Genomic DNA, 12,529 nt, shown 5'->3' on the forward strand with positions numbered 1-12,529 from the left:
GCCTGTCAAAGCTAACAAGAATAAAGGTACCAAATATGAGCTGAAATCAATATTCAGTCTTGAACCATTACCAAAGGTTCATGAAAAAGGAAGGAGAATAAGCGTTTCTATTTAATATACTTTCAGTTTAAAGGGTCATCTTCAAAAATATTAACCCAAAAATAGTAATCCCACAGCTCTCAAGAAACAGCAGTTTTGTTACCTGGCCCCTAATGAGTTCAATCACAGTTACTGTTTCTTTTTGAAATTGCTATTCTAGTTATTGCACTTTAAAAATAACAATGTTGCTATTCAAATAACAATTGCATTCATCTTTAAAAATGGATTTCTGTGGCATAAACATTTTGAGCACAAGAAGACATATTATGGCTCTCCAACAAACATTACCACCGATAACTAAAAAGTTATGCCATCATGTACAAAGAGGAGCTTGTGAAAAAATCTGGGAAAATAACAATTTTATGTACTCCACCAAAAAGCAACTGAAATGTTCTTATAAACACAAATACAAGAAATATGCAGATGTTATAAAGAAAGTGGGTAATATTTTATTATAATTGGCGAGAAAATTTATTGTAGGAAAAGAAATTTCCCCAAGCATTCAATCCCCATTTAGAATTCAATAATGATTTAATATGTTACACAAGCTTAGCAGCTATTATTGGGGGTGGTGAGGGGGAGATAAGAAGAAATGTATTTCTGGCCCACATTCTGCTATTGAAAATACGATACATATTGTATGTACATCTAGAGAACCAAGTGGGCAACACAGGATTATTCTCTACATTCCTAAAAAATAAGCACCCATATTTGAGATTTAATATCACATCCAACAAATCTATGTAGTTTGAATGTTAGTAAATCTGGAAAAGTCCTGACAACTTTCCCAAATTTCTGCTGAAGTCTAGATTCTGAATTATTTTTCAGGACCTCTAAGATTGACACTTATTTAACAGAATTTTCAGAAAAGTTCATCTGAGGTTTAGCACACACAAAAATCCTGCTCACTGTTCAATTCAACTATGCTTCATATGTATTTTCCTGAAACATCCGAAAAATAATAAAAGTTCAATCTTGCAGCAACATTATCAATTCTCCCTGCAGTTTCATAGTGAAAATGCTCTCTCCAGCTTTGGTTTGTTAAGCACACCAGGGGAAAATGCCTTTAATGGAATATTTTTATGCTTGCAAATTGAATTACATTAAAATGATCGACCCATTTTAGACTCCCCCCAATTGTTTAGAAACAAACTTTAAGATTCTGTCATTCTTTTTTAATTACTTCTTTACGTTTTCCATGCAGTGTACTACAACTGGCATCTAAATAGTTTCTTTGCATCACGAAGTGAAACATCTTGAATGCTCAAACTGTATTTTTATGAGTGCCTGGGGACCCTGAATTTTAGTGGTCTATTAAATGCCAGCAATTTCATGCTGCCTTGCATAAGACAGCATTCACATATCACAGCCTAGCAATTCCATAGTTACAGTATATATGTATCCCCTCAACCTAAGTAAAAGTAGGGGATATTTTATCTAAAAACCATATTCATTTCAAAATAAGCATTTTTCCATTTCCATTTTGCACATGGTGTATCTACTTTAAATCCTAAATTCAAGAACCTCATACAAACACATTCTTGGGAATCTAAATATTCACACACAACAAAACATAATGTAAATATAAAAAACAATCCTTCATCAGTAAGTATCCTGTATTAGTAACTGAAGCTCGTTCATACTTTTAGTACTTCAGAACTTTTTATGTGCTTAAGAGTACAGTCCTTTTCTCAACACTTCACTGTTGGTCACACTTTTTCGTATTATGCATGTTAATCTCCTCTTACCTGGGAGTGTTATTCTTTTCAAAAAGAAGTCAAGTCCTATGGTTTGTTTGTACTGCTTCCCAAAAGCTTCTTGAGCAAAACGTGTGGCTAAGGATGTCTAAAAACAGAATCATATTAAGTTCACTTGATATCTCAGAAGACACAACTGAAGTAAAACATAATACTGTAAAATGAAAACTAGGCAAGTTTTAAATCAGAGCTTCCCAACTGTTTTTTTTTGGGGGGGGGGTTCCTGTTAACAGATAGGATACCAATTCTAAAACTATAGAAGAGAAATTTCTAACACAAAACTGATGTCTAAAGTGAGAGAGCACAATAGAATAAAAGTGTACATCCTATTCTACACACACGAAGTCTGGGCTGCTCTAGCAGAGAGCACAAGAATTTAACTTTACATCATAGGATCACAGGATGCTGCCTTATATCAAATCACACAATTTCTCCATCAAGCTCAGTATTATCTACAACGACTGGAAGTAGCTCTCCAAGGTTTCAAATAGGGATTGTTCCCAGCCCTTCCTGTAGATGCAGAGTTGAACCAGAGATCTTCTAAAAGTAAAGCATATGCTCTGCCACACTCCAGATCCTGCCTTAATTACTTAGCACTGTAACAAGCAAAGCACTTCAGAACGTTGTTTGTCTTCACAACAACACTGTCCAGGATTCAAAGACCACACAAATAGTTCATGTGCCCAAGGGGGCTTTGGACCTGTGTTTCCTTCCCTACATGGATGACTTTTGATGTTGATTGGAGTTGCAAAAACAGCTTGTCACATGGCCAAAGTTCAAGTAAAAATGTTTTAAGAACATCTCACTAGGTTAGCACAAGCCCAAGAAGAGAACCAAGGCAAAGAGAAGGCAACCTGACTAAGACCACAGAACGAGTCCATGAAAGAACTGGGATGTGTATCTAGAATTCCTAAAAGCAAGTTTGAAATTCTATCCACTGGACTACTTTGCCTCTCACTTTCTGAGCACTAATCTATTTCTGCAGATGTTAATGTATGAGAGGCTATGGAGATACAGTATTCAAGTTATGAATAAATGCAAGAGTTTAGAGCATATGCCTAGAATATAAGAAGCAATTTTCCTATTAATACGTGGGCCTCCAATTCATATTACTAGCAATAAAACAATGTAAGTTTAGTGGAATAGAATCCATTTCCTAAAAGATATGCTTACTGATAATTGTGTTGCTGCTAAATTAAGCCCAATACATTTTCTAGAAAAAAGGGGGGAGGGAAAGGATTTTAGACTGTAAGCTGCAGACTGACTGAGAACAATAATCTACCTTACAAGTGGTATCATAATCCATTTCAATGTTTATATATTTATTAATTAAAAATTATATTCACAATAAATTTATTTTGACATTTTGATTTGAAAAGTATCTTTCAAACAATATGAAAATATTTCAGTATTTCAAAATTGCATTTCAAAACTTTATAGGAAGTATATAAATTGTATGACATCAGAGAAAACTACAAAAATGAGAATGTCAGACATAATAAATAAATGGAAGAAATCACCAAAACTACCCTCATTTTGCAAACAGATTCCTACCTTAAAATATTCCTGTATTTTAATAAGAAATTGTATAGGAATATTTAATTTTTTCCAATTCAGAAAGGTTATATACAGTATCCTCCCATCCTTGATTTATGGGATACTGTAAATATTGACTTTATCACTGTGTGACACTCAATATTCCCTAAGAGGTTTCTAGAGGCATTAATGAACACACTCTTTGGGTTTACATCTGCCAATAAGTGCAAGAAGTTTTCAACAACTCAGCGAAGTTTTCTAGGACAACTTTCATGATCCCCACTTAATGCAAAAGAATTTAGAGCAGAAAAATCAGGAGATGGGTGCCTTATTACTTTGCAATTGATAAATGTAAAGTGCCCTATACCAACAGCTCAGGGGGTTGTGGGGAGAGAAAGAGAGACCAATACTTAACATAGCCAAGTTTAAAAAAAAAAAAAACAAAACACTGAGGAATTAAAAATGAATCCATTATATCTGATTTACGATCTTTGGTAATTTGCTTTCACTGGAATCTAAGTACTACAAATAAAGCCTCAAGAAGTACTCATAAACAAATAAACAAATCTCTTCTTGGCCTCAGGAGCCAAAATAATAAACCCGAAGGCCCCATTCTAGGCTCAGGTGGTTAAGAAACATTGCTTATATGTCGAAACATCCAGAATAGTACCCAGAAAGCGAAGGGCTATAAGAGTTCTGGCGTGAAGTGCTGCTAGTAATCTGTATTCAGCAGAAACAGACAAGTTATTGGGTCTTCAGCGCAGTTGTCAAACATGGGGGCCTTTTACAGTTTAAGATTCCCAAAGTAGCCCTTGGCATTCCTAGCTGATTTGCTGAAACTGAGGATTCTAAGTCTCAGAAGAATAGAAGAAAGAGAGGGAACAACATACTGTACAACTGTTTAAAATTCCTTCCATGTGAACTTCAGGTACATCTGTCTTAATCCTACAGCCTGTTCATTCCATTAGCTGTTATTAAAGGGGGTGATTAATCATTCTCTAACTAACCACTCTTTTGCTATATCATGTATTTATACTCTCCAAACTTAACTTCCAGTAAATACTTTTCTTTAGTCTTTTCCTTGTGGTTTTCTTTGCATTCCACAGCAGCACTTCCTTCTCGTCTCCACAAGCCTAGTCTGGCTGACAAATCTACTAGCACCCTATATTCCATTTCCCTTCCTGCTAGAGTGGGTTCACCGGTCAAATGTTTTCAATTAAGGCTGCACTGAATTTTTGCCCTCTAATTTTTCAGAAGAAAATGAGAATTTACAGAAAGAAAAGTTTCTCACAAAAACATTTCTGCAAAATAACTTCTTCATTCGTGCACTATTTGCCAGTGGGGCATAGCTGCTTCTTTCCACAGTTTGCCACTTCAGTGCCATTTTTTCAAACTATTGTTTCTCATTACAACAAATCAGAATTGGAAATCATGATTTGAACAAGCATTCTGACTATCATGCATGTAAACCAAATTTAGTAACCTTCATTAACTACAGCCTAACCTGAATTGAGAAAGAGGTCCAGTTCAGAAATAATAGAGTCACTCAGCTAGACATGATTTGAGTGGGCACGCACCTAAGCATTCCACTACTACCCTGATTTGCAATCCTAAATTGTAGGTGGTCCTTAAACTACAATTTCAGACATCAGGGAAACTCTGGTCTAAAAAAAACCAGGAAGTCTCATTTGCAGCCGGTCACACAAGAGGAAAGGGAAGCACTCAAGTTTCTTCAAACCAAAGTTTGGTGAGAAGTCCAGTTACATTTGAACCAGGCCACACTGACACATACACATGAGTCACAACTCTTGTCAGAATTTTGCAGAAAGAGTGTTGGGTGTGAATCTCAATCAATTTCAAAGCCCTTATCAACATGGGAGTTGCTAATGCTACCTACAGTCCTTAAAAGCTAGGGTATGGTCACTTTCCATAAAGGGATATCATCAAGATGAAAAAAACAAGCTGTAAAGTAATTTACACACTATAAAATGCTTTTTAAAAATGTAAAATAATAAAGGCTTCCTTCAAAAGTAAGCGTCTCTAGTCCATAATTAGGGATAAAAGTTTAGAAGAGTATAATTCTAAGCATACATCGTACAATATTATAGTCAAGTATATCATGTCATATAAGGCACTCATAACCATTATATGGTAATTCGCAATACAATGGAAACAGACATGGTCAGAAACTGTAAGAACTCTACAAGCAACTGTGCCACACAATCCAAGAAAGGTACTTCAGGGCTCCCAAAACCCAGTAATGAACCCCCAACCTGCTGTATCTTCTGCTTGTTATTGCTCCATTGATATCAAGCTGAGTGCTCCTGTTTCTGGACAGAGGGCATGGCTCTTCTCCACTAGAGTTGAAGGCTGGGGTAAATGTGGCCTTCTAGATGATGGTGGACTACAACTCCTATTATTCCTGGCCACTCACCATGAGGCTGTTCATATCTGAAAAGCCACAGGTTTCCCACACTAATATAGTTCATTGCTTCACATGTGTATGGTCCCAGATTCAGTTCCCAGCATCTTCAGTTAAAGGATATGAGGTATCAGAAAACAGAAAGGCCTGTGGAGAACTACCACCAGCGGGGATAAACAGGCAGTTGCTCTAATTCTGTACAATATAACTAAGGGATGAGGCAGGGAGTGGCCAAGATTAGTCTTTTCAGTTGTGGCACCCCATCTTTGAAACACTCTCCCTATGTAAGCTTGCCTAAGCAACTTTTGAAATCTCGGTGTCAAGCATGAAGACCTTTTCAATGTCTGCAGGTAGCTCCAGTTTTGTAAACTTTGCAGCTTTGGTTTTAATGTTGTGATAGGTTTTCCCTACTGCTGATTTACCATTAAGCTTTTGTTTGGGGTTTTTTGATCTACTATAAGTTACCCTGGGAGATCTTCAGAACTGAAGGGAGAGGTACTAAATATGTAAAATAAATACATTCTTTAGATTCAAGAAGCATTCAGCCAGTCACTGTTGGAAATAAAATACTGGTCTAGGCGGATAGTCTGATCCAGCAAAGCAATTCTTCTCAACAACATCATCATCATCATCATCATCATCATATTTATTACCCACCCTTCACATTAAGATCCCAGGGCAGGTTACAGCTAGAAAAAATAATACAATATAATGAAAACAAATCCACCCCCAAATACCATACAATACATATAAACTAAAACAGATTACATAGGAGGGGCACTAATAACAACAGTTCAATTGTCAAAGACCAAGAAGAAGAGGTGTGTCCTTGGCAAAGTGAGTCTTGGCGCACCTCCACCTATATCAGTTCATCCCCTGAGCAGCAAGTTGCTATTTAACTTCCCACAATGTCCCAGAATAATGCTGCACCAGAAGCACTGTGGGAAATTAAAATGGAAGGTGCCCAGACCAAATTGCCTAGCACTAATCAGAACCCGGGGTAAGAGACAGGGCGATGGCCTGAGGATGCTATGTCATGAAGCTGGACCTAAATGTAAAGGTAAAGGGACCCCTGACCATTAGGTCCAGTCGTGACTGACTCTGGGGTTGCGGCGCTCATCTCGCTTTACTGGCCAAGGGAGCCGGCGTACAGCTTCCAGGTCATGTGGCCAGCATGACTAAGACGCTTCTGGGGAACCAGAGCAGTGCACGGAAACGCCATTTACCTTCCCGCTGGAGCAGTACCTATTTATCTACTTGCACTTTCGAACTGCCAGGTTGGCAGGAGCACGGACCGAGCAACGGGAGCTCACCCCGTCACAGGGATTCGAACTGCCAACCTTCTGATCAGCAAGCCCTAGGCTCTGTGGTTTAACCCACAGCGCCACCCGTGTCCCATGGACCTGAATGTACATGCTTCTAAATGTACACTCTTGAACACTAAAACATGATACAAGTAGTGCCTGCTATTTCTGGCACTACAGCCACACATTTTGAACTATTTTGGCTATCTGTAAATGTGAAAGAGCAGCCAGAAACTTTTAGAAAACAATCTTAACTATCCTTATAATTACTCTATGATTTTTTTATGATGGCTTGGATGGTACATACTTCAGAGCTACATGAAGAGGCCAGAAACAATTTTAAACCAGGCTTGTAATACAAGTTACAGAGGGCCAGCTGGCAGTTTATAGCAGGAATAAGCTGAAACTGCAGCACAGCACTAGGGCAAGGTACATAAGAGACTATCTTGGCTGTGAGGCCGGGAAGACCTGATCCCTGCCTTGCTGGCCTTTTTCCACCCGGCCTGGGAGGGCAGGACCTGGACTGACTCCAGATGCAAAAGCTGTGGCTGCGGAACAGATTCTTGGGTTGGGGTGTTGTTGAGGGGGTTTTGTGGAGGGTGGGGTTGTTGCTGTTATTGATATTAATTTTTTGCATCTTTATTTAGACCTTATTCTGATTTATATGGAAATTGTTCAATTCGGTTGTGTACTTTTTGGTGTTGTTTTGCCATGTTTGTAATATGTAATTTTATATTTTGTAAAATTATATTCTGTAATTTCTATACGGTTTTAACTTTAGAAAGGTGATTGATTGATTTAAGTTGCTCTCTATGAATCTGACACAGTATCAGCAAATTTACATTCTGCTATAGAGTCCGATTCCTCCACTATGCTCAGGGCTGGCCCTAGACATTTTGAACCCTGAGGCAAACCACAAAATGCCCCCACCACCACAACAACAAGAGGGAAGGACGGGTGCATGAAGATCTACAACAGGAAGAAAGAGGGTGGTGGAATCAAATCAACCTTACCTGATGGTTGACATGGGAATCAAAGGCTGTTGTGGTGAGGAAAAGGGGCTCACTCTGAAACATGCTGGGTGGCTGCAGAGCCCAGGAGACCCCAACATTTCCCCCCAAGGGGTGGGAGGAGACCAGCAGCACCTCCTATTCACCAAGAGGCAGAACTTGGGGGTGGGATGACAGCTCCAGGTCGCAGATCCAGTTTCCAAGCAGAAGGTCTAGCCATTGCTGTAGGCCAGATCTGCTGCCCCTGTGGAGCCTGCCACCTAAGGCAGTTGCCTCACCTTGCCTCATGGGTGGGCCAGACCTGATGATGCTCTACTTGCATATATGACTCCACTGTTCTCTTATCCTAAGAGCAACTAAACCCTTTCCCCTCATCATTCATCAGTGGGCACGGGGCACACTCCTTATGCTAGGCTATATCATTTTTATTAGAACAGAACTTTATTCTTCCTCATCTTAAATGAATGCTACTGAAAAGTAAATGGATGCAATATTGGTAATAGACCTAGTTCTCAATGATGTGCCTGGGCTATTCCACTTCAGACTGCAGGTGCGGAGACCTGCATCGCTGGATGCTCTTGCATAGTACGGGGGGATCCCTTTACCCTACACTACTCACCATGATTTCCCACTCAAGTCCAGTTCAAAATGCATTCTAGTGCCCTTGGAAGGCTACCTAGGCTCATTTTTACTTTTAATCAAGTTAGGGACTTAAAAAAAACATTAATCTCCATTTCGGGACCTTTTGTGAATTTAACAGCTTTAAAAAGACTGCTATACAAATGCATTTGACTTTGTTGGCCCCTTCCCAGCTTTACTATAATAAAGCTTTATTGAAAACACTCAAGGGGAGCAGCAGAGGCCAACACACCAGCTCCAATACCACCACCACCCAAATTGTGCTCTTCAGCTTGTGGGGGCGGGGACGCCTCCTCACCAGTTTCAGAATCCTGAAATACCAGGGTTATTTGGAGAGCCAGTGTGGCATAATAGTTAGGACTATGACCTGGAAGACCATGGTGTGAATCCCCACTCAGCCATGAAGCTCACTGGATGATCTTGGGCCAGTCACCATCTCTTAGTCCAGTGGTTCTCAAAGGGTATGGCAGGAGAGGATGGCGTGTGGCGGGAAGATTCAAGGACAAAGAAACATTTAAACATTTTCATGTAGTACAGTACAGTTAAGTACACTAGGGGGGGAAATGGATATATTTTTTAAAATGAGAGGAGGAGCATCAATTGATACCGAGAACTATCTCATCCTATAACTGAGATTACCTTGCAAAAGCAAGCTCATACATCTCGTTGAGGTTGTATACATACTTAAGGTACATATTTATACTTAAGGCTTGTTTATAATTCTATTGTGGAAATAATTCATGTTCTTATGTAGCTGTATTGCTTTATAATTTCTGGATGTCCCATGATAATATTATAAAGTAGTTGTGTACAAGCAGTGCTAGTTGCTGTTTCTTCTGTTTTCCAATGTTTTTCTCATCTATAAAAAAATTTGGTGTGGCACAAGCAATTTTTTTCTGCAAGTGTGGCCTCCGAGAAAAAGAATTGAGAACCACTGTCTTAGCCTAATCTCCCTCTAAGAGTTCTTGTGAGGACGAAATAGGGGGAAATGATGTAACCCTCCTTGGAAGATAAAGCTGTTCTATAATTTTAATAAATAAATAAATTAGAAACCCTAGAAAGTTTTGATGTCTTTTTTTCTAACAATCTAAAACCCATAATCATCATGTGACAGCCCAATCCTATTTTTGAAATGACCCTATTTTTAAATAGTAATAATAATAATAATAATAATTCCCACTGTGTTCTGTGGAGTGTTCGTCTTCCAAACAGAGGAGCCCTGAGCTGCAAATGACAAAAGTGAATACAGTGGTACCTCGGGTTAAGAACTTAATTCGTTCTGGAGGTCCGTTCTTAACCTGAAACTATTCTTAACCTGAGGCACCACTTTAGCTAATGGGGCCTCCCGCTGCTGCTGAGCTGCCACCACACAATTTCTGTTCTTATCCTGAAGCAAAGAGGTACCACTGTACTCTCACGGGAAGGGCCGGATTTAGGTTTGATGAGGCCCTAAGCTACCGAAAATAATGGGGCCCTTTATATGTCCAGCTGTCTTTTGTAAACAACAAATTGTTGCTGTTTTTTATGTTGAATATATGCTATATGGTAATTTATGGACCTAATAGGTATCTAAAGCCATTTGCACCTAACAAAATATGTATTTTATCAAAGTAATTGTTGAACTGAAATACAATTAAGAAGCATATTAATAGTGAAACACTGTTGCTGTATGTAGGTTTTATTTGTTTTTTATCTTACATTTCGGAAATGTACATCCAGGGTTTTTTCCTTTAAGTTTTTTGGGGGGCCCAAGAGAGTGAGGCCTAAGCTATAGCTTGTTTAGCTTATACATAAATCCAGCACTGCTCACAGGGATTTTTTTTGCAAGGAGGTGCTTCTTTAGTCACTTGAGCTCCCCCCTGCTTTAAGGAGCCCTGGCAGCTATCAGATCTGCCCCTATCATGGAAAGGATCCTTGTGTGGGGAGCGGTGTTATTTATTTACTTTATTCTTTACACAGGCAAGATTAAGTGTTCTCCTGTTAGCATTTTGGATGGGCCGACATAAATGAATTCCTAAGAAAGATATTGAGTCTGTGGTTGCAACTTGGTGTCAATAGAAGATACAACTCATGTGCTCCTGGAATGCCTTTTCTATAATGATCTTAGAAACAATTATATTCACCCGCTGTTAAGAGTGCAGAAGGGAAGGATATCCCTTGCAAAGACCTGTTTGTTTGCTTTTGCTGTCTGATCCAGAGAAGTACATATCTTTCAGAACATCCCAATTCCTTGTTAAGGCTCTACAGATCCGTGCTACAAAACTTAAGGAAGGTATGGGAAATTTTTTAAAGGTTAAGGAGTAGAAATGCAAGTCACTATTATTGTTATAATTACCATCGTTTTAATGTGCATATTGGCTGTTTGCTAAAATAAAACTATTTGCTTTCTTAATTACATTGGGGGGGGCGGTAGCATCACTCCCCCGCCCAACACAGACGATGTAACTAAATAAATAAATAAGATATAAATAAATAAATAAATAAATAAGAAAATAAATAAGATAAATAAAATAAATAAATAAGAAAACACCTCTTGGTGCTTTAAAGCATTTCAGGACCGCCCCCCCCCTTGTGCGTTTGGTCCCTGTCATCTCTCTACAACCACCCTGCGAGGTAGGCCGGCGCTTTTAAAGGGCGAAGGGCCGCCCGGAGAGGGGCTGGCAGGGATCCCTCGCGAGACCCCAGACCCACAAGCCCGGGTCTCCCGGGGCAATGACGGGCGACGGCGAGCCTCGCTCCCTCGGGGGGCTGACTGACCTTGCCGGAGGTGCCGTCGCCCAGCACCACGAACTTGAGCTGCCGCTCAGGGCACTCCTCCTCCGAGTCCGACATGACAGGGCGCCTTCAGTCGCGGAGGGGCCGAGCCGCCGCCGCCGCCGCCATCTTCGGCCCCCTCAGCGCTTTCCGTTAACGCCGACGCTGGGCGAGACCACCTGGCAGGAGACGGGGGGGAGCCGGCGACGGACACGGCCGCGGAGAGGCCACCGCGCGGGAGAAGACGCAGAAACGGGAGTTAAGCGGCGCCGAGGGACGCAGAGAAGAGGGAACCGCGAGCCGCCGCCGCCGCCTGAGAGCACGGACTGGAGAGCCTCCCCCCCCCCCAAGGAATGGTTCGCTCCGGAGCCCTGGAATGGGCAGCCGCGGCGTCTGGGGCTTCGTAACAAGGCCGGCGCGGTAACCAAGGGCCCGCGGAGGGTGAAAGGTGACAGGAGGGCGGGGGAAGAGGAAGGCGGAGCCCCGGCACCTGAGGGAGTGGGCGGGGCGCCGGAAGAGTCCGCCAATGGCAGGGGAGCACGAGGGAGGGAGATTTGGGCATGCGCGTTGCTTTGCCTGCAATTTCCAAAATTGGAAAACCATGGTTTGACGCGCACAGCCGGCTTATAAAAACCATGGTTTGACCCCCTCCCGCTTATAAAATGATGCATGACATGGAGAAAGGGGGCAGAGAAAGATTTTCTCTCATTCCCGTGACACCGAGAATGGAAGCTGGAAGATTCAGGACAAGGCAAAAGAAAGCACTTCATGCAGCACACAGTTAGCCTGTGGAACTCACTCCCACAGGAGGCAGTAACAGCTGCCAACCTGGACGACTTTGAAAGAGGGTTGGACAAATCCATGAAGGAGATGGCAAGGGAAGACTGTGCTCTGCTGCTACAGTTGGGAGGCAGCAATGCTTGCAAATGCCAGTTGCTGGTAACCGTGGAAAGTGCTCCTGTGCTCAAGTTCTGCTCCCTGGTTTCCCTTAAGGAGGATCTGGCCGAC

At 41.1% G+C, this 12,529-nt stretch overlaps 1 protein-coding gene across 2 annotated transcripts in view; it reads right to left on the bottom strand.

Annotated features, from left to right (window-relative positions):
- The window catches only part of RAB28 (RAB28, member RAS oncogene family), a 55,894-nt gene extending 43,917 nt beyond the window's left edge, over positions 1 to 11,977 (bottom strand). For both annotated transcript variants that reach the window (XM_083630840.1, XM_083630839.1), the window contains exons 1-2: positions 11,525 to 11,977; positions 1,848 to 1,944 (exon numbers count right to left, since the gene is read on the bottom strand). In XM_083630840.1, coding sequence (XP_083486966.1) covers positions 1,848 to 1,944; positions 11,525 to 11,599 — 172 coding nt within the window. In that variant the 5' untranslated portion in view covers positions 11,600 to 11,977. The remainder of the gene's footprint in view (positions 1 to 1,847; positions 1,945 to 11,524) is intronic.
- Positions 11,978 to 12,529: the final 552 nt, after the last annotated feature.

Source organism: Podarcis filfolensis (assembly GCF_964270895.1).
Source record: "Podarcis filfolensis genome assembly, chromosome: 9".
Lineage (NCBI taxonomy): Eukaryota > Metazoa > Chordata > Lepidosauria > Squamata > Lacertidae > Podarcis > Podarcis filfolensis.